Genomic DNA, 27,341 nt, shown 5'->3' on the forward strand with positions numbered 1-27,341 from the left:
AAGTGTTCAAACACATGAGTGTAGGGGCTCATTCTGATTCAGACCACCACAGCCATCTTGACTGTTGTGAATAGTTCTGTAATAAACATGGATGTGCAAGTCTCCCTGTGGTATGCTGACTTGCATTCCTTTGGGTTTATACTTGGGCAGTTTATTATTAACATTATACATTAGGTTCTTATATTTATTATAATTAATAAATCAGTAATGAAACATCACAATGGATAAAAGTCCAAACTTTATTTAGACTTCTTTCACTAGACTTTTGTTTTCACATAGTGAGTTTTTTCTTATTTTAGTAATAATTTTTAGTTTTATTTTTTTATGTATGAGTGTTTGTTTGCATGTATGTACGTGCATTGCACACATGCCTGGTATCCAAAGAAGCCAGAAGAGGGTGTTAGGTTCCCTGGAATTGGATTTACAGACAGTTATGAGCAGCCATGTGGGTGCTGGATCCTCTGCAAGAGCAGCAAGTGCTCTTAACCACAGAGCCATCTCCAACCTAAGGGACTTTTTCTGTTCTAGGACCCCACCCCTGTGTTTTGTCTTAGTTCTGGTCCAGTTGGTGAGGGTTGGCCTGATTTTTCCTCTGCCTTGTTTAGGTAGAGTTGGGTATGCCATTGTGTTTATAGAATCCCAAAGAACTACAAAACCATCCCATCCAGGAAACTCTCATTCAGTTTCCAACTTATGCTTTGTGTTCGTCCCTGTTGGTAGTGATGGGCTGTGGGTCTGCTTGAAGGCAGACCTGTTTTGGAACCACCCTGTTGAGCTTCCTCTACTAGAGATCTTCTTTCCTGTTCTAATAAACTCTGACAGTGTAGGTAGCATATATCTTTCAGTGACTGATAGTATCCTACTTTTTATTTTCCATTGTGAAGGCAAGGGGTTGAGAGCTTCATGATGAGTACCCAGAATGGGAGTGGAGTCAAATCCCAGTTGAACTTTGCTTCGGCCACCACGAGGAACACTGTGGCTTCTGTAGTTGACACACACTCATACACATGACCGGGCACACACAGGACAAAGGACAGAGAAGCATTTTGGCACCCATGCTGTCCGTCCCCGCATTTACACATACACACTGGCCACCCTAAGAAAAGTGCTCAGCACATTTGGTCACACATCCCAGATCGAGGGAGGTCATTCAGGATTAGGGAACGGGAAGATTGTGAGGCAGAACAGGAAGTGAAAGTCCAGTGTCCCACCCTGTCAGCAGTAATTGTGATATAAGGCATGGGTTTTGACAGACACACAGACGCCTGTCAAAATGTCCAAGGAGCTTCTCCTTCTCTGGCTGGTGACAGAGCTCTGGTGGCTTTATCTGAGTAAGTGTTCCGGAGGCTTCCATTCTGGGCCCCAGGGAGGGTAGACTGTAAGGTGGGGGTCCTACGAACACCTGCCTCCTTCTAGACTTACACTTTTCTAGGATATCGTCCTTACCTTGTTACACAGGGATTTTTTCCCTAGGGACTAATTTGGCGTTCCAGGGGTGAGTTTATCTGTGCTTGGGTTAGAAATAACAGTTTAAGCGATGGCATAGAAGAAACAAGGTGTCAAATGCAGGGTGTGAGAAATTTGATCCTCAGGCCTTACAAAGCAAGAGGCAGGGGCTTTGTTCTACCAAGAGCTTTTCTTCTTCTTCTTTTCTTTCTAATATGCTTATCGTTCCCCTTGTTTTCAGGAGATTTTATTTGTTTTCTATTTTATTTTGTCTTGCTAGCAGTGGGGCTTCATAATGAGTTCTCTCTCCTTTTCTTCTTCTTCTCTCCACCCTGCCCCCTTTTGATATTTTGAGATGAGGTCTCCTCTATATTATGTAACTCTGCCTGTTCTGGAACTCACAGAGATAGATTCTCCTGTTTCTGTCCCCGAAGTGTTGGGATTAAAGGCGTGCCTCACCATGCCCTGCCGTTGTCTCTGTTTCTTTGAGACTGGATCTCACTGTGTAGTCTAGGCTGCTTGGAAGTCAACAATCCTCCTGCTTCAGCCTCCTGAGTATTAGGATTACAGGTGCCTGTCCCTGTGCCCAGCTACATGGAGATTTCTCTTCGTCACACTATTTGCAGATTCAGACTGACACAGATGAACAGTCAGTTTGGATAGAGACCCTGAGGTGTCCAGCAACCACTCTGCTTCGAGCTGCAGCCCTCCCAGTCACTAATGCTGACATTGTGAATATGGCTTGCATCACTCCGCCTCCCCCTCTTCCTCTCATTCTTGAATAGAGGAGGTCACAAAGCTTTTCCTATTTACCTGCAGCTTCCAGTCTGCTTCAGAGGTTTCAGCTGAGTTCTTATCATGGAGGTTCCTGTGTTAGAGAACTTGCCACCACACAAAGTGCTAGTTAGCTCTACTGCCTCTATCCTCAGATCCTCTGTACCACCCAGAACGTGGGTGGAGACTGCTACATCTCCTGTAACTTGGTACATGATGTCGTGAGTACATAGACATTCCAGAAGCAATTCATGGAGTGAAGGCAGTCTCTGTTTTCACATCTTCTGTTTGAATTTTACCCAAGCACTTATTTATTACATACTTACTTATTTACTTATATTTATTTGAGACAGTGTCTGACAGTATAACCCAGATTGGACTTCAACTTGGAACTCTCCTGCCTCACCCTCCTGAGTACTGGGACAACCAATACCTTGTCTAAGAAGTTTTTTTGTTACATAGTAAAACTATAGAAAAAAATTGCTGGAGTTTATGTCCTTATGTCCCATCTGTGGCAGGGACATAACTGTTCCAGCCTCCCTTCAAGCAGACAGCATCTGGTGAACTGGTCTCTCTGTTTGCTTATTTAACTGTTTGATTTTGACATAGAGTCTTGCTAGGTAGCAGGGGCTCCCTTAAGCTTGCAGGCCTCCTGCTTCTGCCTACTGAGTATAGGGATTACAGGTGTGTATCACTCTGCCTGGCTGATTTATTTCTTTTTAATGTGTCTTTACTTAAATGGTCAACTGAGAAGACAGTGACCATTCAGAGTTTCCAAAGATCAAAAGTAGATGTCTCAGAAGAGGTGGTCCATGACATCTTCAATCCGGCAAAACTGAGGTTTGGATTGGGGAAAGGCCTAAAGGTCACCAGCTGGAGAAGGAACAGGCTGGCAGTGGCAGAGAGGCTGCGTTCGCATGCACTTGTAATCTGGGAGCATTGCACATGGGAAACTGATATGGTTGCTGTGATTTCATTTCTCCCTGACACTTTCATAGCTGAAGGAAACGTTTTTTCATTCTGTTTCTGCATCTAATGTGTGTGGTTCCTCATTCTCAAACCTTTAGGTATTCTATGAGGTTAATTGCATGATGTTTCTTGGCATATGGGCCTTGGAACTCCTTTTGAGGCAAGTCCTGCCCTCTGTGCCTTGAGATAATGAAGAGTGTGGCTTTCCGTCAAGAACCCCAAAACACACACTGATGGAAAGTGACGTTCACAATGTCACTCCAGTGGGGATTTTTCTGCCATACTAAGTTTCTTGTTTCCTTTTTTGAATAGTAATTTTTTTATTAGGTGAGTAATATGGAAACTTTTGGGTGAAAAGAGAAGAACATTATAAAGGTTAAATCCCTTTTGACCGCCATGCCAAGTTCCAGTCCTTTCCTTTCATCATGGAGGCATTGGTGCCATGAGCTTGCTGTTTACCTCGGCAGATACTTTCTAGGCATCTGCTTTTATACATCAGTGTCTATAAGAAGACCCGATGGTTTTGTTTATTTACTTCACAAAAGAGACACAATCAGAGTAATAATGGGTATTTCAAATTTTCTAAATAATTTTTTTTTTTTTTCGTTTTTCGAGACAGGGTTTCTCTGTGTAGCTTTGCGCCTTTCCTGGAACTCGCTTTGGAGACCAGGCTGGCCTCAAACTCAGAGATCCACCTGCCTCTGCCTCCCGAGTGCTGGGATTAAAGGCATGTGCCACCACTGCCTGGCTAATAATTTTTAATGTCTCATAATTCAGAACATTATATTGTACCCCATAAATATATATGATGATTAGTTGTCCATTAGAGGAATAATGAGTGGAGTCTAGAGAGATGACCTAGTAGTTCAGAGCACTTGCTTCCTTCCAGAGGACCTGGGTTTGATTCCCAGCACCCGCATGACAACTTATAGCAAATCAAAACTCCAGTTCCAAGGGATCTGGTACTGTCTTCTGGCTACCGTAGGCACTAGGCACACATGCAGTGTGCTTACATGCATACAGACAACACACTCATCCACATTAAATAAAAGCACATAAATCTTCTTTGAAAAGAGTAAAGGAGTGAGTCAGGAGCTGTGACCATGTGCATAAGACCTGTACAAGATCAGGTCAGCAAAGGCCTAGCATGACTGTTAAGCTGGTCATCAATCCCACCCCTAGTAGGGAAGCTGCTGGCAATTGATGACTGCTAGGAGAGGGACAGTCTGGTTTGTTCAGGGCTGTGGCCCTGACAGGCTACCCATGCCCTAGCAGTTGACCCTTCATGCATGCTCATACTGGAAGCACCAAGTGGACTCTCGTAGGTTTTTAAACAAGGGAGCACATGAAGTTGGAAGGGTGTGGGGGCAATTGGGGAGAAATTGGAGGAGAAAGACTAGACAATAGATTTCATCAAAAATATATTATACACATGAGTGAAATTATTAAACAATGTTAAAAAGGAATAAATAAGTTAGGGCCAGCAAGGTGGCTCAGCAGGTACAGGTGTATGCTCTAGAGCTGTGTTCTCAACCTCCCTAAAGCTGTGACCCTTTAACACAGTACCTCATGTTGTGGTGACTCCCAACCATAAAATTATTTTGTTGCTACTTCAAAATTATATTTTTGCTAATATTATGAATCATAATGCAAATATGCAGGATATATGATATGGGACCCCCAAAGGGGTTGTGACTCACAGGTTGAGAAGTACTGCTTTAAAGCCTAAGACCTCTGTTCAACCCCAAAACTAATGTGAAAGTAGGAGGGAGGAACCAATTCATAAACGCCCCCTGAGCATCACACACTCATGGTAGCATGTATACAACTCACTACACACAGAGACACACAGACACAGACACAGACACACACACACACACACACACACACACACACACACACACACACACACCACACTACATTTTAAACAGTAAAGAAGTGCATATCCACAAACTCTTCCTAACTTTGTATTACCCAGTAGCAAACAGATGATCCAGAGTGAGCAAGTCCCACCTCCATTTCTGAACATGGAGTAGGAAAATGGAGTCTACCTAAGCAGCATTCTTTCTTGTCAGGATTCTGTCTGGGTTGGTTAACCCATCTGAGACATTCAATCAGCAGCATGTGATATCTGCTTAGTGAGATGATGGGAGCAGGCACAGGCTTGGGGTGGTTTTGGGTGAAATATGTGGGCAAGACTACATGTGACCAAAAGGTCTGGCCTCTTCATTGGGAGTTGACTAACAGAATGGTGAGCAGTGTTGAAATTGGCTCGAAAGGTCTTGCTGTGGAGATACATTTAGAAATTCCGGACCACCTGTCACATGGAAGCTTGTGGACTTAGGTGCCCAGGAGAACAGGCAAGCACAGCAACATTTGTGCTAAAGGAACAAAGGACTCTCTTGTCTCCCTGGAAGCCTCCATTTGTACACAAATGGTATTCAAGTGTATTCAAGAGATTTTCATCTGCATAACAGCTTTCTCGCTTCCTTCCCCTCAGCACCAGCTGCCTCAGAGGATACAGTAATAGGGTTTTTGGGCCAGTCGGTGACTTTGCCTTGTCAGCACTCATCCTGGTCCAGGAACCGCAACAGCATGTGCTGGGGCAAAGGTGCATGTCCCAATTCCAAGTGCAACCAGGAGCTTCTCCACACAGATGGAACAAAAGTCGTCTCCAGGAAGTCATTCAAATACACACTTCAGGGGAGTATCTGGTGGGGCGATGTGTCCTTGACCATCTCAAACACCAATCAAGAGGACAGTGGGGTGTACTGCTGCCGTATAGAGGTGCCTGGCTGGTTCAATGATGTCAAGAAGACTGTGCGCCTGGAGCTGAGGAGAGGTGAGGAAAGAATGGAGCTCAGCTCTGAGAAAGAGCCCCATGGTTTGTGGTAACAGATTCATTTAGTGGGTGCTGGTGAAAAAGCAGTTTACCTGAGCAGAGGGTGAGCAGGCTGGATTGCAAGTGGTGAGCCACAGAGTGTGGGCAGGGAAACCCACATGCTAGTCACAGCCAGGACAGCCATGGAAGTGAATGAGGGGATCCAGCTGGTAAATGAAAGAGGCTGATGATGGAAGGTGCTATCTATCTGCATGGAGGCTTGTCCTCACCTTACAGAAATTTGGCCCATTTTTTTTGACCTCCCAATTTTTATGTGACTCATATTTTTTTCCATATTGACTGATTTCCACGTAATAAGAAAAAAAATCACCATGTGAACTGAATAATATCCATGGGTCAATTTTAGCCTACAAGCAAATGATTTGTGATTCCTGGCAGAGGAAGAAGGGCATTTGGCATCACCCCTGGCTGCTCTCAAGCTCTCTTTCTTTCCATTTCTATTGATGCTTTGGGTAAACTTTGGGATGTGAAGGTACTCTTAAAGATTGGGCTGTGTAGAACAGGCCACATGGAACTTACGGCTGAAGTACATGAACAATAAACACCTTTACCACATGGGTGACTATGTTCTTAGTCTGCTCAGATGGCTCTCATGTTCTGAATTTGGAACTGGATGATTTTAGTTAGTGAACTCCCATGCATATTTGCATATTTATTTTACTCTACAGCAAATTTGTGATATCAAAGAAGAGGAAAGAGAAGTTTATTGACATTAGCTTATTCCAACAGGAGTCATCTCTTTATTATGTGTTATCTTTACTAGTTGCTAGTTTATAAAACATTATTGATCTCAGTACTCTGCAGGATCAATTCCAAGCTGAGTGGAACAAATGGTATCTTTTTGCTTCATTAAAGCCTATAGGAATTGGCATGTCCTGGAGAGGGTGAGAGTCATACAGAAAACTGTGAATAATGAACCCAAAATCTATGTTAATGAAGTGACTCTCACCCAAAGTTGCATACCTAGGGATCACTTTGTGTATTTTAAAATAGAGTCTCACTATGTAGCTTAGGCTGATCTTGAACTGGAGATTCTCCTGCCTTAGGCTTCCAAGAGTTAGGACTAGGGGTGTGCTCTGTGACTCCTGGGCTCTCTTATGCATGGATTTATTTGTATAATACCAGACACTGTGACAGGTGTCGGATTCAAGGCACAGAACAGAATAAATGCTTAGTTTCCTTGTATATGATAGTTTGGTGGGAGAAGCAGACATTGATCAATGTTAAACAAACAAATGTGTAGTTGTAAAAATACAATAGATGCCACGATGATCAAGTATTAGGGCGTACAACAGGGAAGACTTGTTACTGCAGAGAGGAAAGCTTTTAGCTGAGCTCTGAAAACTCGGTAAGGGCTAGCCTGCTGAAGAGGACCAGCAGTTGGAGTAAGGGTGAGGTAAAGCAGGTGAAGACATTGCTGTAGCTAGAAGGTCATGGGTGCAGGGAAAGAAATACAGAAAGGAGAGTTGGCTGAGGAAAGCGAGAAGGTTCTCTTCCAGCAACACACGATTGGAATGACAGAAGCGGGGGTGGCACCTTGCAGGGCAACAAGGAGGCCTAAGCGGGTTCTGTTTTATTTCTTAATCTGATAGACAAAGAGAACTGCTGAGGAGTTTTCAGGAGGACATGGACATGCATAGATATTTTTAATAAGATTTCTGTAGCCAGAGTGTGACAAATAGACCAGAAAGGATAGAAATGTGGCAAGAAACTCAGCTGTAGTAAGTGGTCCAGGCCAGTGGACCAAGAGAGGCCAACAAAAGTGGAAAGATCCTGGGTTGTGTTTGTGGTGTTTCCAATTCCCCATCTCTACTTGATGCCAGATGCACTTTCTGTTGCTTACAGCCCCAACAACCCCCAAACCAACAACCACCACAAGACCAACAACCACCACAAGACCAACAACCACCATTCGGCCAACCACCACTCCTTACTTGACTACCACAGAAGAGCTTCCAACAACAGTCATGACCACTCCTGACCTCACAACTGCAACACCACCCCAACCACTGGCCACCATTGTCCTCACTACAGCAGTAACCACATGCCCCTCAACAACACCCAGCTCCTTCTCACAGGAAACCACAAGTGTTTCAAACACTGAGATCTTCACCAAGGGGTCTGCCATCACTGCAGGTGAGAATTGTCCATTTTTCCCCCTTTGCTGCTCAGATAATGTTGTGGTTTCCCTTGGAATGGATTCTTCTACAGTGGCTAGCCCAGTGACCTGCACGTGCACTCATGTATGTGTGTGTGTGTGTTTCTTTTCCTTTATATTTGTGCAAAGTCAGCATTTTAGGTTCTCTACTTGACCTCTGAGGAGTTTTGCAGAGTCTGTGTGTTGAAGGTTATCCAGGGTCAAACTCTCTCAGGAACAAAAATCTCTAAGTGTTTGAGATTGGTTGAAGTAAGATGGCTAATTACTGGCCTTAAGATTTATAAGAGGAGGGGGTTCATAATGCCCACCCCTTCCCAGCTCATGGTTTTTGGGGAGATATATTTTCTTCAGTAGACTACCCATGCTGCTGTAAATGACTTATCACCTATGCACCTATGTCCCTTTAAGCAATTCTAATTGACTCCTTAGAACACACACACACACACACACACACACACACACACACACACACAGAGAAAGAGAGAGAGAGAGAGAGAGAGAGAGAGAGAGAGAGAGAGAGAGAGAGAGAGAGAGAAGAGGAAGAGGATCAGCCAAACTGGGAAAGAGACAAAAGAAGGTAATGGGATGAGTATAATCAAAATACATTATATATATTCACGTATCAAAATGTAATAAATCCACTATGTAAAATTAATATATGCTAATAAAAACTTTTTAAAAGAATGTAAGATATATTCCTTAATAGTAATCAGTTATATATTTGTTTCTTAACTTCTATTTTGTTCTGAATTTTTCTTGACCCTGAATCTCATAACTCTGGGTGACCTACTCCAAGGGGTGGGGACTAGTTAAGGCTCCCACTATGCTTCTGATTATGGGGTAAAAAATATCAGAAAGTCATTGTGAAGTAGCTTGATTGCTTTTCCAGGCAATCCAGCTGCCTCCCAGAGGCCTGGATAATTCAAACAGCTATTCAATGTTGAGTTGGTTAATTCTTTTATATTCTGAGTAGTCACTAAAATCCTTGAGCTCCGAATTAATCAAATTTTATGAGTATTTTTGTTCCTTTGTGTTTTTTTTTTCATGGATGATTGGGTTTTTTTCTATTTTTTAATTTTTTATTTTATAATTTAATTTAATTTTACATATCAGCCACAGATTCCCCTGTCCTCCCTTCTCCCTTCTCCCACCCTTCCCCCTTTGTGTCTTAAAACAATCATCTTGTGTGTGTGTGTGTGTGTGTGTGTAGGTCAGAGGTTGAGGCATTCCTCAATCACTACTCAACTTGTTTTTTGACACAGGATTTCTCATTGAACCTGGCTCACAGTTTCAGCTGGAATATCTAGGCAGCATGTTCCAGGGTGCTGCCTGTCTCTGCTCCCCTTGCTGGGGTTACAGGCACACACCACTATCACCAGCTTTTTACATGAGTGCCAGGGATCTAAACTCAGATCCTCATGCCTGAATGGCAAGCATTGCATATTGTCTGAGCCACCTCTCCAACTTTAAAATAATCATCTTAAAACAAAGGTTATAATCTGTTTTTTAATTCTAAAAATCACCTTCAATTATTGACAAAAACTGGGAATATATCAACAATAACAAAGACGATAATAGATCCCACCAACCACACTGTTGATAGTTATCATTTTTTATCAGCTTTAAAAAAATCTTTTTCTCCCCCAGAATCAGAAACTCTTTCTTCATCCAAGCACTCTCAAAGAAGCATGGTGACCATGCCTGCAGACACAGCCTTACTCATACCTCAAACTCACAGAAAACGGGTGAGTTTGAGAGATCTCAGCATCAAGGTCAGGGAGGGCTCTCTACTCTCTGAGTGGGTTGCCTCTGGCCCTGGGAACACTCTGCTGTCTGTCTGTGGCTCTTGGAATCAGCTATTTTGGTTCCACTGTGGTTGTCTCCCACATCCTCCAGCTAGTCGGGAGGAAAGTGAAACATTCTTGTCTTCTGCTTTCTTAGGCCCCTCTCTCGAGGCCTTTCCTTTTCCTCAGCAACTTCTAACTCAACTCTAGGGATAGTAGCAAACAAATGACCTTTCCATCTGTCAGCCCGTTATTTGTTGATTTTAAACCACACAGACATTATACTAGTATGCTTTTGTGAAGGGGACATAAAACAATGGGAAACAAAATTCTCTTGTACATTTTATCCTCAATCCCAGCCCCTTCTCCTGACACAATCTATCTGGCTAGTCAGAACACTCTAGATAATTTTGTACTATTGCCTTATCTATATGTATATTTTTCCTTGTAAAATTTATCTCCAGTATTGATGTTGTAAACTTTAGGGTCTTTGAGATATGCAAGCTTCTTATATTGTACCGGGTACAAAACCCATTAGTTGAGTCCTCTTCATTGCTTTGGTTACTTCTTTCTATGCCCCACAAAGCACTGTTATGCGACCATCCAACAAGCATAGAACTCACCTGGGACAAAAACTGTACCTTCTTATACTCTACACATTTAGTTTACATTTTTACTTATTTCCTATTACGATGTGTGAATAGTGACATTTGTGCCATGATGTGCACATGAAGGCCAGAGGACAAAGCTGTGGAGTCATGTCTCTTCTTCCACCTCTGTCTGAGTTCTGGGGCCTTGAACTCATCCAGTTTGTGCTGCAAGGGCTTTTACCCACTAAACTGTCTCACTGGCCCACACGGTACACTTAAAAGCTTTATACTGATTGACATGTATTTGTATGTGTCTATGTGAGTGAATGCCACACATGTGTGGGTGCTCATAGAGTCATTGGATCCCTTGAAGCTGCAGTTTCAGGCAGTTCTAAGCCACCTATGTAGGTACTTGGAACTGAGTCCTCTGGAAAACCAGCAAATGCTCTCAACTGCTGAGCCATCTGTCCAGCCCTACAAAATGTATTTGTTTTTTTTTTTTTTTTTTTAAAGACATGGCTTTTCTGCATAGCCCTGGCTGTCCTAGAACTCACTTTGTAGACCAGGCTGGCCTTGAACTCGCAGAGATCCACCTGCCTCTGACACCCAAGTACTGGGACTAAAGGCATGTGCCACCATGCTTGACTGTACTAGATACCTTTTTAAAAGGCTCGTTATAAGGATTTTTTCCTTGGAGTGGGCAGGTGTTTGTATTCATTTCTGTCATGAACACCTTTTCTTCCACAGCGCCTCACCAGTGCTGTGACCTCTAAAGCAGAATGAAGCCTTTCAGCTTCTTCCTGCTCTGCACCCTTATAAACATGGCTGCCATCATTCCTTGATATTTCTTCTTCCTTGCATATGTCATTCTTTAAAAAAAATGCATTAATGCCACATGAAGCCTTTGCATTTGGTTTTATTCATTGCATTTGTACATCAGACCACTTCCTTTCTCATTCTGTGGAGAGGCCTGCCTTGTCATGTTAGCTGCTGTGAGCTATTTTATCACCTGTTGATTGGCATTTCAGTTGCCCCAGTATTTTAGCCTTCTAGACAGCATAACTGTGCACTCCTTCAGCCTGGGCACTTCCTTAAGTATTTATGCAAGTGTTTCTTGGGGCGAGCTGGCAATGACGTAGAGATGTTATGTTGAAAAATGTGCACTATTAAATTTAATAGCTATTACAAAATTGTCCTTGGAAAAGGCTAAGCCAGTTTGTTTCTCCTCCCACAGATTATCTGCTTCTCCATATCCATATCTTCATATCGTCCCTCCACTTGACGCAATCATTTGTTCACTTTGTTCTTTCGCCCCCCCCCCAAGAACAGGTCATCTTGTCCCTCTCTTGTTCTCATCAACAGAGCCGGAGCATCTTTCTTTGTGTTCATTCGAGAAAACCTCTATCCTTCAACTGTGTGGAGGAGGCAATGCAGCATCACTCTTGGAGGCTCTGAAAATAGGATTGCAGGGGACAGACAGGCCTGAGCAGAGGGGAGACGATGGGTCTTAATGTAGGACTATGAATCAAGAGGAAATGGGAGGGGACTCTGATGTTGAGAAGCTCTGACTTGTGCCCACTCATGGAGGGGGTGGATAGAAATCTGGACTAGGAGTTGGCAACTTAGGGCAGACTGACTGTCAAGATTCATCATTCTTTGTTCATGAGTTGGGGTAAAGGTGGGTACTGTTTTCCAGTAAAAGAGAACACAGGAAAGAGAAATGTGATGGAGGACAGGCAGAGTGCTTGCAAAACTATTACCTTTCATTCCACCCAAATCTTAAACTCATTTATATTGCATTGCAAGAGATCAAGATGTCATCTGATGTGTTCCCTACTATAATGTCCCTGATAATTGTCATTTTACTTCTCTGTGGCCAAATCTCAGCAGACAGAATTCTTGCTGCCCTGTCGGTGGGCTACACTGCAAAAGAGGACCATGTTGTAAGAGGGACCGTCTCTATGTCACCTGTCATTATAGAAGAAACTGGGGTTCACTTAGCATCTATTAAGTGCTGGGTCAACGCTAAGGTGTTTTTATGGACCACTTCATTTAGGATCTCTTTGGTAGATATTCAGAGTCCTATTTCATCTAAATGTCCTGAAGCCACACAGCTCTCAGATGCTCTGTCCTGGCAGTCCACTTGTAATGGCCACCTCTTAGTTGTTGCTTGTATTACAATTATCAAGTGTTGGGAGCACTACAAAAGCTCATGTGTCAGGGAGCTGGATCTCCAGCTATTGATGCTATTTTATTTATGTGTGTCCATGTCCGTGTGTGTGTGTGTGTGTGTGTGTGTGTGTGTGTGTATGTGTGTGTGTGTCCATGTCACATGTGTGTGGGTTCCCACAGAGGCCAGAAGAGGGCATCAGATCCCCTGGAGCTGGAGGTATGAGCAGTTGTAAGCCACCCCACTTGGGTTCTGGGAACTGGACTCAGGTCCTTTGGAAGATCAGGAAGACCTTTTAACAGAAAGGCTGTCTCTTAACTTCTAGTGATGCTAGTTTGTAAGATTCTGAAAATTTGGGGAGATGAGAAGTAGTTGGAGGAAGTAAATGGCAGGAACAAGTCTTTGGGGGTACCCTGCCTGTCACCCCATTGACTCTCTGCTTGCTATCTGCAAGAGCTGAAAAACTTCATCTGCGGCATTAGACTCTCCAAAAACTTCTGCACTGCACTGCTTCAAATGGTTAGTAATTATAATTATAATTCAATTGTAAATACAACCAAATAATAAGAAAAACTCTGAAGAAGGTTGTACATGAGTTTCCTTCTCTTCTCAGATGTAGACATTGCAGGATTCTCTAGTCCTTTGTACTTCATAGCAGCAATGTGTGACATGGTCCCTAGTTATCCCTTCTGTTCATGGATTCCTCAATCCCTTTTCGTAGAGCTCCTCACGGCCTTCTGCATAACGTCCAGTGGGGGTGAAAAGAGCTCCATGGGAGTCTAATGTCACATGGTTATATCACCATTTTGTGGCGATTTTTTTTCAATTTTAACAATTTCAGGTGAATTACTTTGTCCTTTTCTAAATCATAGTTTCTTCAAAATATAAGATGTAGATGACAGCGGCGCTTATAACAGGACTGTTCAGAACAGAAATGCACGAGGAAAGGCTAGTGTGTGATTATTGACTGGTAAATGATAGTCATCATGAAAGATGCCCTTTTCCTTGATTCCTTACTCCGCTGCTGCAGCCCTCCCTTTCAGGCTGGTGCGGAGGATATGTAATAAGGGGCCAGTTACACCGGTTCTTGGCTAACTCGATCTTCTTGCTAAGAACACGGATACTTTTTAGTTTTATGGCATTTTTAAAACTGCTAATCACGCTAGGGGAGCAGCCGATGAGCAAAAAAAAATGACAAACTCTGGGAGGTTTCAGAAGCTTTTCAAAACCTTACAGTAGTAATTCTCGACCATTAGGGAGAGTGAGGTTTGGGAAGCTTTCATTGCCTCTCTTCTAGACAGCTTTGTTGACTTTGCAATCAGTGGTTTTACCCCTGGGGGTGAGGTGAGGTGGGGTGGGGCATCTTTAATCCCCTGTTGTCTCTTGGTTGCTTTGTCCTTTTTATATGTCCTTTTTCTCAGTCTGTGGAGGTTCTTCTTTACATCTAAGGAGTGGAAATCAATTCATGGCTTAAAAAAAATATAGTAAGACCTGCAGTTCAGTCTTCTCTTCCAGGACCTCTAGATTTCTGCAATTTATTTTGTAAGGCAATTCTATGTACATATGTCTCCTAGTTCAGTGTTCTCGACTTTCAAAGTGTTTGGTCTTCAGTGGAAGAAGCCTTAGCCAGGATGGCACATTCTTGCCTCCATGTTCTTGCTCTGTGAAACGTACTAGGACTTGCCCAAGATCAGACAGCTACTTTAACAGACAGCTGGGACTTACAGCCACATTTCAGGGATCTTCATTTTTAACTGTAGCTCTAAAAACATAAGATTGAGAAGTAGCATAGAGGAGTACTATTTGTAGAATAGTGGAAAACTGATCCCAATGATCTTTAAAAAAATACTTTTTAACGTGTGTGTGTGTGTGTGTGTGTGTGTGTGTGTGTGTGTATGTGTGTATGTGTGTGTGCATGAGAATGTGAGCATACAAGTACGTGTGTTCCTATGGGAAATGACAACCACAGCTCAGATGTCATTTTCAAGTCCACCATCCTCCTCTTTTTGAGACAGAGTCTCTCATTGGCCTGGAGATCACCAAGTGGACCAGACTGTTGGCTAATGAGCCTCCGGGATCCTCCTGTCTCTGCCTCCCAGTGCTGAGATTATAAGTGCATGGCATCATACATGCCATCATCATACATGCCTTTTTACACAGGTGCTGGGGATGGAAGGTCTTTGCACTTGGAAGACAAGTGCTTTCCATGCTTTCTAGATTGATCCCTTCCCCCACCACTTCGGATTGACCTTTGTTCCGGGTCTGGCTGCCATTTTCTCTCAACAGAGTTTTCTTGAAATATTGTATTCCTTTCTAATGTTTAAGTTTGTTATTCTCTCAGCCCCTAAAGGAATCTTTACACTATTGTTAGTGTTCTATGTCAGGAACATAGATGACAGTGTCCTTCCACAATCTCAGAATTTATTGAATAACAGATTCACAAGATACATTGGTTTTGTTGGCTGTAATTTGCCAAGTGCTCCTGAATTCCCATGATAGCTGGCTGGTTGCAAGCCCTTTTATTTTAATTTTAAGTACAAATGTTAATTCTCAGATCACACATTACATATCACACAGCAAACATATCCACATGTATGTACATATGTATATTACAGAATGGTTACAAAAGGGTTAGATGACAGGTTGGTGAAGACATGACGATTATGTTAAAGGTCCTCTTTATGGGGTCCAGGGAGGGTGTTGTACTTGTCATGTCTGGCGTGTTCAGTGAGTTCTCAAGCCTGTTTTTTTTCTGATATGTTTTTAATTGGCCTAATCTGCTTTGATACATTTAGAGTACAGTGTCCCAACCTTTAGTTATTTATCTGTCTGGGCCTCATGAGTGGCCTTGGATAGTTAGTGCTGTTTATACCACAAGGTCCAGAGTTAGCCGGTAAGGCTGAGTCAAATGCCGCTTGTAAAGTATAGTCTCTCAGGGCATGCCACGGGATGAAAAATACTGTTTTACACAATACAAAGTAACTTCGAACAGGGCACAGCTTGATCTCAGCGTACATCCATCACCAAGTGAAGTCAAAGCAGTGTGTGCTCAGACAGACTGAGAACTGCAAGGTTGGGCTGCAGCAGCAAACACTGCCCTGGTAATGTGACATTTTTCTTTGCTTGTGATTCTTACTTTCCTATTCTTGCCTCCAGAGCCCAAGTGTTGGCAAAGTATGGTAAGGGTGTTTGGGGGAAATGTTTCTTCTTTTTCCTTCTCTTATAGTAAACTTTCTCTGCAAAGCCAGCCAAGCTTCATTTTCCAAAGCAAGCTTGTTTTTTCCATTAGGTCAAAGGATTCTCAGAAGAAGGCATGGCTAGAGGTAGAATTTCATATCTTTATTTTATTCTTCTACGTTTCATTCAGGCCCATGAAAATAGGTAATATTATCTTTAGTTGCTACCCTGTAAATGACAAAGGGTGTGTAAAAATGAGTCAGTTGGGACTGAGGTTGTAGCTCAATTGATAGAGTGCTTGACCAGCATGCACAAGACCCTGAGCTCAGTCCCATCACTACGTAAACCGGACACTGGGATCCATTCTTATAATCTCAGCACTCAGGAAGTGGGAGCAGGAGGAAGTTCAGGTACTCCTCAGCTACATGGTGAGTTCAAGGCTAGCCTGAGAGATATGAGACCCTGTCTTAAAGCAAAATAGAACAAAACAACTAGTAAGTCATGGTCACTTTAGTCAAAGGTGTCCCATGCTTTGGTGGTGTGGACAGGCTTATGTATCAATAGCCACCATGCATCATGTTCTGTTTTTGTTGCTGTTGTTTTTGTTTTTCTGCAAAGATACACTGGGATCCTGATCAGATCATTTGTTGCTCTTCCAGAGGACCCAGCACCTACATTGAACAGTTCACAATTGACAAATGACCTTTCAGGGATGATTCAGCCTGGACTGAGACAATGTGGGGTGGGATCACACAAGGATGTAGTTATGCTTATTTCTTGCCTTGGAATAAAAACGATCACTATAGGATGATGGACTTGAGAGGGGAGGAGTTATTGGATCTCTCTGTCCCTCCTCCCAAATGTAGCCTCAGTTTCTTCTTCTTGCTATTAATTTAGCTCTTGAAACTGGCTTATGAGGGAAGGTAGACGAACTGAACCTGGCTTGTTGGGGCCCAGGTGGTGACCCATAAGTTCAGAAACACTGACTCTGATCTTCTGCTCAAGTTTTGGCAGCTTTCTCTCTGTCCCGTTAGCTGGCTTTTCTTCTCTCCCAAATGTAATTCCCTTCACATGAGAGAGGAAGAGGAAGTCTTCCTTTTGCCTTTCTTCCTCCTTCTCTCACACTATCTGTAGGTGACCCAACAGGAACTTCACTCAGTCCCCAACTCTATCTCATGTGTGATACAATAAAATGTTTAAAAGCCCAGGTTCAGAGAATCATCGAGGCCTATGCTTCAAGCTCTGATAAATTCCAAACCCGTTTCTTCTATACAGTGGACAGAATAATCAGATCTTCCCTGTGGATCTAGACAATGACTTACAATGAAATAATGCACGAAAGCTCCGAGTCCAGCTCTGGCATATAATAAGTACTTGATAAGTGTCTTTTATTAGCACCAACTTCCAAAATTACATCTCGACCTTGAACTACCCCTTAGGAGACAATACACGAGAAAGAACTGGCATGCCAGCAAGCTCTTGCTCAGCACTTACCCTGTGAATCATCACAATAATTATTTTGATCAGAAAGAAGAGCCAGTGATTAAAGGCACCCATCCCTGCCCCACAACCGAGTCATTTGACATCAAACTAAAAAGCGCCTGTACAACAAAGACAGCACATGGGAGAAAACTTTGGCCCACTATTAATGTGATACCTGATTGGTATTGATCAACCACACTAGTGGAAATCCACGAACTGTAGACCAATAGCTGTGGAGCCCCCATAGGAGTGGACTAGGCCCTCTGGATATGTGAGACAGTTGTTTAGCTTGAACTGTTTGGTGGTCCCCCAAGCAGGGGGATCAGGATGTGTCCCTGGTGCATGGGAGGGCTTTTTGGAGCCCTGTGCCTAGGGTGTGACACCTGCTCAGCCTTGGTGCAGGGGGGAGGGGCTTGGGCCTGCCTCAGCTGAGTGTGCCAGGCTCTGCTGACTCCCCATGGGAGACCTTGACTTGGGGGAGGTTGGAATGGGGGGGTTGTTGGAGGGGGGAGGCTGGGGGGGAAGAGGGGGGAATCTGTGGCTGGTATGCAAAGTAAATAGAAAATTTCTTAATAATAATAAAAGAATGTTTAAAAAAGAAACCAAAAAAAATTTAAAAAAAAAAAAGAAACAAACAAACGAACAACAACAACAACAACAAAACGGAAAAGGAACTCAAACAAGGCAGAGTTGCTGACCTCACCAACAGCATATAAGCTCTCTCCTTCTCCTGACTCCTCAACAACTCTTTTCCCTCATCTCTTTGATCCCAGCTGGAGTGAGGTAAGATTTCACTGATTCTGGATCTGTGTTTCCTTGACTAGTAATGAACATTTTCCCATGCTCGTGGAGATATGTAGCTCCTCCTTTAAGAAGTGCATACCAGATCTTATATATTTGCTCTCGAGGTGTTTGAGCTCCTTTTACCTTAGATACCAACCCGCCAGCATGTAACAGTGTGCCAAAGTTTTCTATTTGTTTTCTTTGTTGTACAGAAGCTTTTAATTTGGTGTTAAATTTTTCTCTGTTTTTGCTTTTGTGACATGTAAACTGGGGGCCAAAACATCTTTATCCTAACGCATTTCCCTCTGGTAATTTCATATCTTAATTTCAGTCTTTGATGTAATGTGCATTGGCATTTGTATACAGTGAAAGGCAGGAAAGGCTCTTCTTATGAAAATCATACCTTGAGGGTCTAGTGGATATTTTTCTGGAAAGGGAGGCACTATTCAGCTCACTACCATTCCCCCCTTGCAGAATTGCTTTACTAGCAGGTTCTGGATGTCTCCTGTTCTGCAGTATTACATGGAGCTCAGGGCCTTCAGGACCTGAGAGTCTGGGAACAATTTATATGGAAAACAGTCTTGGCGGGTCCAGCTGTATAAACTGTTGACATGACTGATCCACAGTTAAGGGGAAGGATTCTATTGTAAATATGAGAGAGAGAACAGCCAGAGGCATCTGAAAGAGTCCAGAGCAGACAGAGAAAGAAGCAGACTGAATATGACCAGCAGGTTGGACCTGAGAGAAGCAGAAGCAGAACAGAGACAGAGAGGGAGAAAGAGATCAGAGTTATGTGGAGAATGAGTAGCTGGGGAGGGGAGAAGGTCGTGTGCAGGTGGCAGTTTAGGGTAGAGGAGGAGGTGAGAACTAGAATACTAGCATGGACTTTGAAATGTGTAATATATGCCTGTGATACTGAAGGAGGCCAGCATGTGCTTTGGTATGCTTACAGGCACCCGTTTGTCCCTCCTGTCTTTTGGAATTTGGGGACATGGAGTTTTCTTTGGATCTGACACCAGCTCCATTCCAGATGGCTGGCATGGCTGCATTTCACAGGGAAGAGAGTATCCACTGATCTCTATCCTGCTGCTGATTCATGTATAACACGGTGGCCTTTGGAGTATGCCCCATTGTGGCCTCTCACATTTTATGAAAGTGTGTGTGTGTGTGTGTGTGTGTGTGTGTGTGTGTGTGTGTGTGTGTATAGGGGGGGTGTGGTTTGGTATCATACCCCAGTGCTAGTGTTTGCAAAGTGTCTCTTATGTTAGTCCATTCCAATTTAAAACAGATTAGCTCTAATAAGACTGACCCAGGCTGGCTTTCTGTGTGATGGCCTCAATTTCAAGCTGATCCATCATGGATGATTACAGTACAATAGGATTTGGCAGAACAAAGGTAGGAGTTTTGAATTCTTACCTGCAATTTCCAGCTGTGGGAGACAATAACAGAAAAACAAACAGCAACGTTAGTTGTAGGGGATGAGAACACACTGACTTTTCTTCTTGCATTTCTATGTTCCCTGGAATTCAACAACCTATTTTCCCCAAAGAACAAATAAGCTCTCTGATACCAATTGTGCATGCTACAAAACCTTTTCCTTTAGTCTCAAGAGCTAGAAAGCTGGCGAGAAAATACAAGTGATTGATTTCAGAGATTTTTAGGCTGGATCTTTTAATATTCGGGGCCCTGTCTCCGTGTTTTCTGTGTACATGCATGTGAATACATGGGTGCAAGTACCTGGGCACTCATGCATGTGGGAATCAAAGCAGGATGGTGGCTGCTGTTCTGTTGCCTTCCACCTTATTGCCTTGAGACAGGGTCCCTCGCTGGAAAGGAAGCCCATTGGTTCTGCCAGGCTGCTTGGTTGGCCACCTAGCTCTCAGCTCTGCCTGACTTTACCCCTCCTCTAATCTTGGGGGTTTCAGTAATTTGGAGATTTGAACTTGGGCCCTCACACTTGCAGAGTGGGTGTTCTTACTCACTCAGCCATCTCACCAGCTCTCTGGTTTTTTTTATGTGGTATTTTTATTATAAGATCATACTGTGTTCTTCTTGGATGCTTTTCTCTGTTCTGGCTTCTGCACAGCTGTTATGTTTTAGTCTTCCTGTTGGTCTTTTCTGTTTCTTTTCCTATTTTTTTTTCTTCCACCTCCCCAGCCCACCTCCTAATCCTGATATTCACCAGAATTTCCCTTGTTCTCTTGAGATGTATGTTCTGAAGACTTTAACTGCTTGCTGGAGAAATATTGCATCCAACCAGGTAAAAGATCTAGGAACTATTGGAAGCATTTGCCTTTGATTTTAGAAATTCCCAGTACAGGTTTTCATGGATGGGCTTGGAGAAATAGAATACTGCTAAATGGCACATGCAGAGTAACTATTATGAAGTGGTCAAAGATTTGTGAACTTGTACACTTGGCAGAAGTCCTATTGATCGCTACTTCAACATGCACAGATGCTCTGAAAGCAAAAAGAAAAAAATATTTACAAAAACACGCAAAATCATGATGTGTCCCTTGTGTGACGCCCAGTGTTATTGATGTCACCACCGTGCCAATGCCTGCTCTCACCATTGCTCTGTGGTTTTCGAGGTTTCCTTTTATTTATGTTTATTGCAAATGGTTCAAGTAGCTTCACGTAAAAACATTAGGCATCACAGATATCTGTGAAGGCAGTCTTTCCGGGGAGACAGTCATGTCTTTCCTTCTGTTTCTAGCTGGCTCTGGTCTTCTGTGTGCTAGAAAATGAGACAGGGAGGGAGGAAGGAAACACTTTAGCCTGCCCAAGGGAAGTGGGAGTGTCCTGCTACGATGACTATTTCCTGGCTGAGTGCAACAGACCTTTACATTCCTCAGAGTTAGCAGTGAGATATTTTTTAAAAAGATGGATTAATTTTAAAAGTAAAGATAGCAAGCTCACTACCTAGCCACAGAAGTAGCATATGTTTTTTATAAAAACTAACAATATCTTTCCAAATGAAAATGGAATTAGTGGGGAAAGTGGTATTCACACTTTGGCAAATCTCATTTGTATGGCTTAATTGTGATGTTTAGTTACTGTGGTGCTTGACGTGCACTGTCAGATTGACAGAATGCATAATTGCCTGTGAGACAGGACTCTGGATGTACCTGTCAGGGATTATATCGATTATATCAACTGAGGTAGGGAGACTCACCCACTGTGGGTGGTGTCATCCCCTATTGTAGTCCTGGACTGTGTTAGCGGAGAAAGGGAACAAAGCTTCAGCATGCATTCAGTGTTCCCTGCTGGGGTGTGGATGTGATGCAGCCAGCTGCTTCAAGCTTCTGTCACCTTGATTTCCCTGCCACGATGGACAATACACTGGAACTGTGAGCCAGAAGAAATCCCTTTCCCCTTAAGCTGCTTCTTAACGATTATTTATTACAGGACCAGGAAAAGAAATTAAGACAGTTAGCTTTATTGTTGTTGCCTTGCCAGAATGCCAAATGGAAACGATTTAGAGAATGAAAGAGCTATTCTGCTCAGGGTTTAGGTGTTTCTATTCATCATGGCATAGAGAACATGGTGGAACTGAATAGCTCACATCATGGCAGCCAAAGCGGGGGGGGGGGGGGGGGGGGGGGGGGGGGGGGGGGGGGGAGAGACAGAGAAGGAAAGGGAGAGGAAGGAAGAAAGAGAGGGAGAAGAGAGGATATCTGTGTTCTTGGCTTTCCCCCTCCTTCCATTTCATCTAGTTCCCTAGTCTACTGGCTAGTGCAGTCCATAGTCAGGGCAGGTATGCCCAGCTTGGTTAATCCTGTCTGGAAACATTCTCATGACACACCAGAGCTGTGCTTCTCAAATCTCCTAGGTGCCCCTCACTGCAATGAAGTTCGAAAGATTAACCATCACACCAAGACAGGGATGGGTCTCATGTCCACTCTCACATTCTGTGTGATGAGTAATGAGTGAGGCTGCCTGGTGACATCACATAGTTGTCTCCTTTGGGAAATGGCACTACAGTGCTCACGAGAGAACAATGTTGGAAAGGGCCGATCAAGTCTCCTGGAAACATTTTGATGTGCTAGGCTCCCAGGCTATGCCTTCAGAACCATCTTGACAGAAAACTTGAAATTGAGCTTTATCTTCCTTTCTATGTTGTTATCTAGAAGCTGAAGTCAGCCAGGAAAGAAATGCACAGGTCTAGGGAGAGCTCAAAGGCTTAAGGCAGTGCCCAGCAAAGAGATTTGACAGTGGAAAACACAACTCACAACATAGTTATTATATTTTAAATCTCCTGATGTCTGAACACAATAGCCCAAGACACCTGATGTCTAAGATGGGCACAAATATGGGAATTAAAATGCTTTGGGTATTAGCGGGAAAGTTACACTTGATTTAGAACTTTTAGTTTGTTTTGACTTGGAGACATATCAGAAAGAATATCATAAGATGTAATGACATTGTTGGTAACTAGAAGGCATCCTTGGGGTGAGATGTATCCCAGGGTACCCTTCAGAGATGATGTCATCCAGCCAATCACCTTGCCTGTATTTTGGCAGAGCAACAGACAGACCAACATCTTGATCATTGCTTGCTGTGTGGGGTTTGTGCTGATGGTGTCAATATTTCTGGCATTTCTCCTTCGAGGTAAGGTGGGTAGGGCCAGATGTGATAGACCTGCAGGACTGGATGTTTGTGGGTGGACTGAAAAGCTGTGGGGACTCAGGAGTGTCAATGAAGGGGGGATATTTCTGTTTTCTCCTCTTTCCTTTTATCCTGAAAAGGACCAGTTCCCTCACTGTCCTCACCCCAGCCATGGGGGTGACAGGTAAATTCATCACCACCAAATGGCTTTCTTTGTAAAGAAAAGCCTAATAATGCTGACACTTTGATAATTAAAAAATGGGACCAAGAGCACTTTCATTGATAGGACACAGATGCCATACACAAGATACTGCCTTATGTAGAAAGGACTGTTGTTACTCCTCTCTCTCTCTCTCTGAGTTTTTTGTAGCCCTCACTCTATAGATCAGGCTAGCCTCCAGCTCAAAGATCCGCCTGCCTTTTCTTGAGTGCTGGAATTAAAAGCATGTGCCACCACTGCCAAGGTATTCTCTTTATAAAATCAATATTTACTTATTTTTTTGTGTGTGGGTGTTTTGCCTACATATATGTCTGTATACCAAATGTTTGCCTGGTGCTCACAGAAACCAGAAGAGGGCATCAGATACTTTGGAACTAGAGTTACAGACAATTGTGAACTGCCATGTCAGTGCTGGGAATTGAACCTGGGTCCTTTGGAAAAATATCCTGTGCTCCTAATCACTGGCCCATCTTTCTAGCCCTGATACTCCTTTCTTACAGTTCGAAACACCCTTGAACCCCTGTCATATATTTTCAGGAAGTGTCACAGGAGTAAAACTGTGAACAGTCTTGCTCTATGTGCACCTTTAAAGCAGGTTTGCTTAGGGACCACAGGTGGCCTTCAGGAGAAAGAATTCTCGGAAATGGTTTGTCAATACGTTCATGTTTCCATACCTACATTTTTCAGGGGATAGGGCCCAAAGTTTTTTTAAAATTATAAAGCTCAGCTGTGATTTTACACCTTCCCCACCTTAAAAGCAAAACTATAAATACTGCAAAAAGGAGCTATGAAATAAGCATTATGGTTTTCATATAAAGCACAGGCACACAGCACCCACTACTGTTATAAAACAAGAAAACTGGTACTTCACAGCAGTCAGCCGTGAGATAAGATTATTTACAATTGAACGTGCCCTTGGAGAATGCTGCAAAACCTATTCAGAACTTCCTGGAGGCTTGCTATTAGTGCTTATATGAAGTCATAGCTGCTGTTTTGGATGATTGTTGGTATATCTCATAAAAAGTGCTTTAAAACCCAAATGAGGTGCTGGGGAGGTAGGTTAGTCAGTAAAGACTTTGCCACTCAAGCATGAAGACCTGAGTTTGATACTCAGAACCCATGCAAAAAGGCCAAGCATTGTGGCATTTGCTTGCACATGTATGAATATCTACAGACATGTATGCACACACACAAAGTTAGATGAGCCCTCATTATGTTACTAAATAACTGAAAAGTGCAGTAGCTTACACCCTTTAAGCAGAGCATTGTTCAACCCTTATCAGAGAGGCTCCTTCTTGCAGTAGATGGCAAATAACAAAGAAATCCTCAACTGGACAATGTGCAGAGAGTGACAGACTTTGGAACACTCCGCCCCAAATGAGATAGATGTCTTTATCAAACCCTTCCTCTCAAGGCTCAGGGTTCTATTTGGAAGAGGAGGCAGCAAGATTACAAGAGCCAGAGATGGCTCCAAGTAAACAGTATATTTCAGACACAACAGGCCTGATGCACATATGAAATCACAGGGACTGTGACAGCCTGCACAGAGCCTGCACATGGCATGCACAGGCCCTGTACAGATTCAAGCTAGACAAAAATCCCAGCCCTGAGAAGGGAAGTAGACACAGAGTCCCAGTCCTAAAACAGAACCTATTTGCAATTGGTACCTGCTGGGAAAATCAGTTTTCTCCAATGGAGTGTCACTGGATATATCAACCATAGTCTAAGACAGGCCCCATAGCTTGCCAACACAAAATGAATTCCATTTTTTCTTTTCTTTCGTGTGTGTGTGTGTGTGTGTGTGTGTGTGTGTGTGTGTGTGTATGTGTATGTGTGTATGTACTTTGTTTTATATTTTTTGTCTTATTGTTTATTGATTTTCTTTCTTTCAGTGTGTTTATTTTGATTTTCATTGTTGTTGTTTTCCAGGGTTTTTTTTAATGTTTTGAGAGAGAGAGGGAGAGAGGGAGAGAGGAAGAGAGGGAGGGAGGAAGAGAAAGAGGGAGGGAGGGAGGGAGAGAGAGAGACAGAGAGAGAGAGAGAGAGAGAGAGAGAGAGAGAGAGAGAGAGAGAGAGAGAGAGAGAGAGAGAACATGAATATGAAAGTGGGTGGGTAGGGAGGTGGGGAGGAACTGGGAGGAGTTGAGGAAGAGAAAGAAAAATGACCAAAATATGTTTTATTAAAAAAACATTTTAAAATCTAGCAACACCATCATCAACCCGGGAAGGAGAGGCTGTCCTCGCCAATGCTAATCTAGTCTATTTGGAAGGGGGTGGACTTTTCCCAGCAGTTCACAGAGCTCTGCTCACATTGTGGCCTTGTTTTTTCAGGGAGAGTCACAGCAGCCAATTGTTTGCGGAGACACAAGAGGTAATTCATCTTGCATGGCCGATTGTTGCGATGATTATACAGGCTGCTGCACATGATTAGATACTACTCAGTGGTTTAATGACTTGTGCTTATGTTCTGATGAAACACAGGGTTAGAGAGACATTGCATTAGAGGCAGAAAAGGCTGTGGAGTCTTAACTCACATTAACCTCTGTCTCAGTTAACATTACATGTGTGTCCAAAATAGGACCAAGAAAAGCAGGGAGCATTATTGAAAGTATTGAAAGTATAGCATGAGAAAGGGGACATGTGCCACAGTGTCCTCTGCTTGAAGCTATTGTAGCACTTGTTTCAAAGGCACATTGTTTGTATGGAGTCACTGAGAAGAGGGTTAGCAATATGGAAATTAGATAAAGTGTTTGCAACATTCTTCCCGCGATTTGGTTCCTTTGCCCCATAGACCAGCATGTTTCACTGCTTGCTTTTATTTTTTAAGAGTATGTGAAGAATCTCTGGGATTAGATTTTGAATATCTACTCTGTTTATAGCTTTTAGGGTGCAACAAATGAAAAGATTTGGTACAAATCATTGCAGCAATTAATTGTATCAGCACCACAGCATTTATTAACAATGATGCATTATTAGGCAGGGGAACAGAGGCCCTGCAAGGTGACTTTCTGAGTTCAAAGCTTGGGATCCCTTGAGACATCAATGCATTTAGATCATGATTTTATACTCTTCAAAGCAAGTTGTATTCTCTTTATTGTAACAGGTTGGCAAAAGTCCTCTGTGCTCTATAGCCTCCGTTTTCCCACCTGTAAAATAGGAAGCTTGGGCAGGATAGAATCTGAGTCTGGTGTCCTCAGCCTGGGTTAGCAGGTCCTTTGATCTTGCCTTTTCTGGTTTTTAATCAGCCTGTTCCTCTCTTCACAGGCCAGACAACATTGAAGATCGTAAAAGTGTCCTCAATGACATGTCACATGCACAGGATGATGAAGACGGAATCTTTACTCTCTAACTTGTCACCTTTTCGTAGAATTAAGCATGGGGGATGATGTTTGAATTGTGTAATTATAATTTTGGGGACATTGCAATTTTCTTTTAAGGTCTCACTTTTTTTTCACTGATGCTATGGGTCCGGTCTCACTTTATCTTCCCGCATGAAGGTGCTTCGGAGACACTTCTTCCTGCTTAGTGCTTTAGTCCTCTCTGTGGTTTTGTGGCCAGGTGATCTTTTTCCACTGGGCTTGTTACTGTCAGTGATAGTGAACTCATTGCCACAGCCGTGGGAGTCCCTTCAATCTCTCAACAGTAGGGGGAGTTAGAAATACCCAAAGCAAAAATTCCTTCTGCAGACAGCATAGCCTGTTGGTGGTAGCCGACCTCCATCAACACAGTGCTCATTTAATCTGTCTGGCTTCTTCCAGGTATCAAGTTACCTTTCTTCTGAGACACAAGTTTTGGTCCATTTCCTACCCCGTGTGCCTGTGTCTCCCTTTTTCTGCCAGCTTTCTGAGTTCAGTGCCCACATTGGGTGTAGTATGAGCAGACCAATGCTTCATTCGGGGTGCAGGTAATACCACAGAATCACATCAAAAGCAAGTGCTTTAAAACTGACCATAGTGCCACTTGAACTCTTGCCAGAGAAACTGGACTTTGGAAGCAGCCCAGTGCCCATCAGAGCAAGGGTATCAAATGACAAGGATTATGCACAGATGAAACACTGAAGCCGCCTAAGTAAATTCCTCTAAGTATAATTCATTGTAATTGCAGCCCAGGAAGAACAGATTTATCTTAAAACTTTAATTATTACTAGTATGAGGAACCCTGAGAGAGAAATAAAAGCAAATAGCTGTGGAATCAATAAATGTAAGAAAACATGTCTGAGTGAGGATGCTCCTGGCTGGCTACTATGGAAAGCTAGCTAGATCTGAAAGACATTTCTCA

General features: G+C 43.1%; 1 protein-coding gene across 1 annotated transcript; it reads left to right on the forward strand.

The window, feature by feature from the left end:
* Positions 1-1,249: 1,249 nt before the first annotated feature.
* LOC102926643 (T-cell immunoglobulin and mucin domain-containing protein 4) lies at positions 1,250-26,488 on the forward strand. The gene is made up of 7 exons (XM_042283891.2): positions 1,250-1,331; positions 5,690-6,031; positions 7,937-8,227; positions 9,897-9,994; positions 22,759-22,846; positions 25,395-25,434; positions 26,328-26,488. The coding sequence occupies exons 1-7, from the start codon at positions 1,274-1,276 to the stop codon at positions 26,410-26,412; spliced, it is 1,002 nt and encodes a 333-aa protein (XP_042139825.1). The 5' UTR covers positions 1,250-1,273; the 3' UTR covers positions 26,413-26,488.
* Positions 26,489-27,341: the final 853 nt, after the last annotated feature.

Source organism: Peromyscus maniculatus, chromosome 8 (assembly GCF_049852395.1).
Source record: "Peromyscus maniculatus bairdii isolate BWxNUB_F1_BW_parent chromosome 8, HU_Pman_BW_mat_3.1, whole genome shotgun sequence".
NCBI classification, from domain to species: Eukaryota; Metazoa; Chordata; class Mammalia; order Rodentia; family Cricetidae; genus Peromyscus; species Peromyscus maniculatus.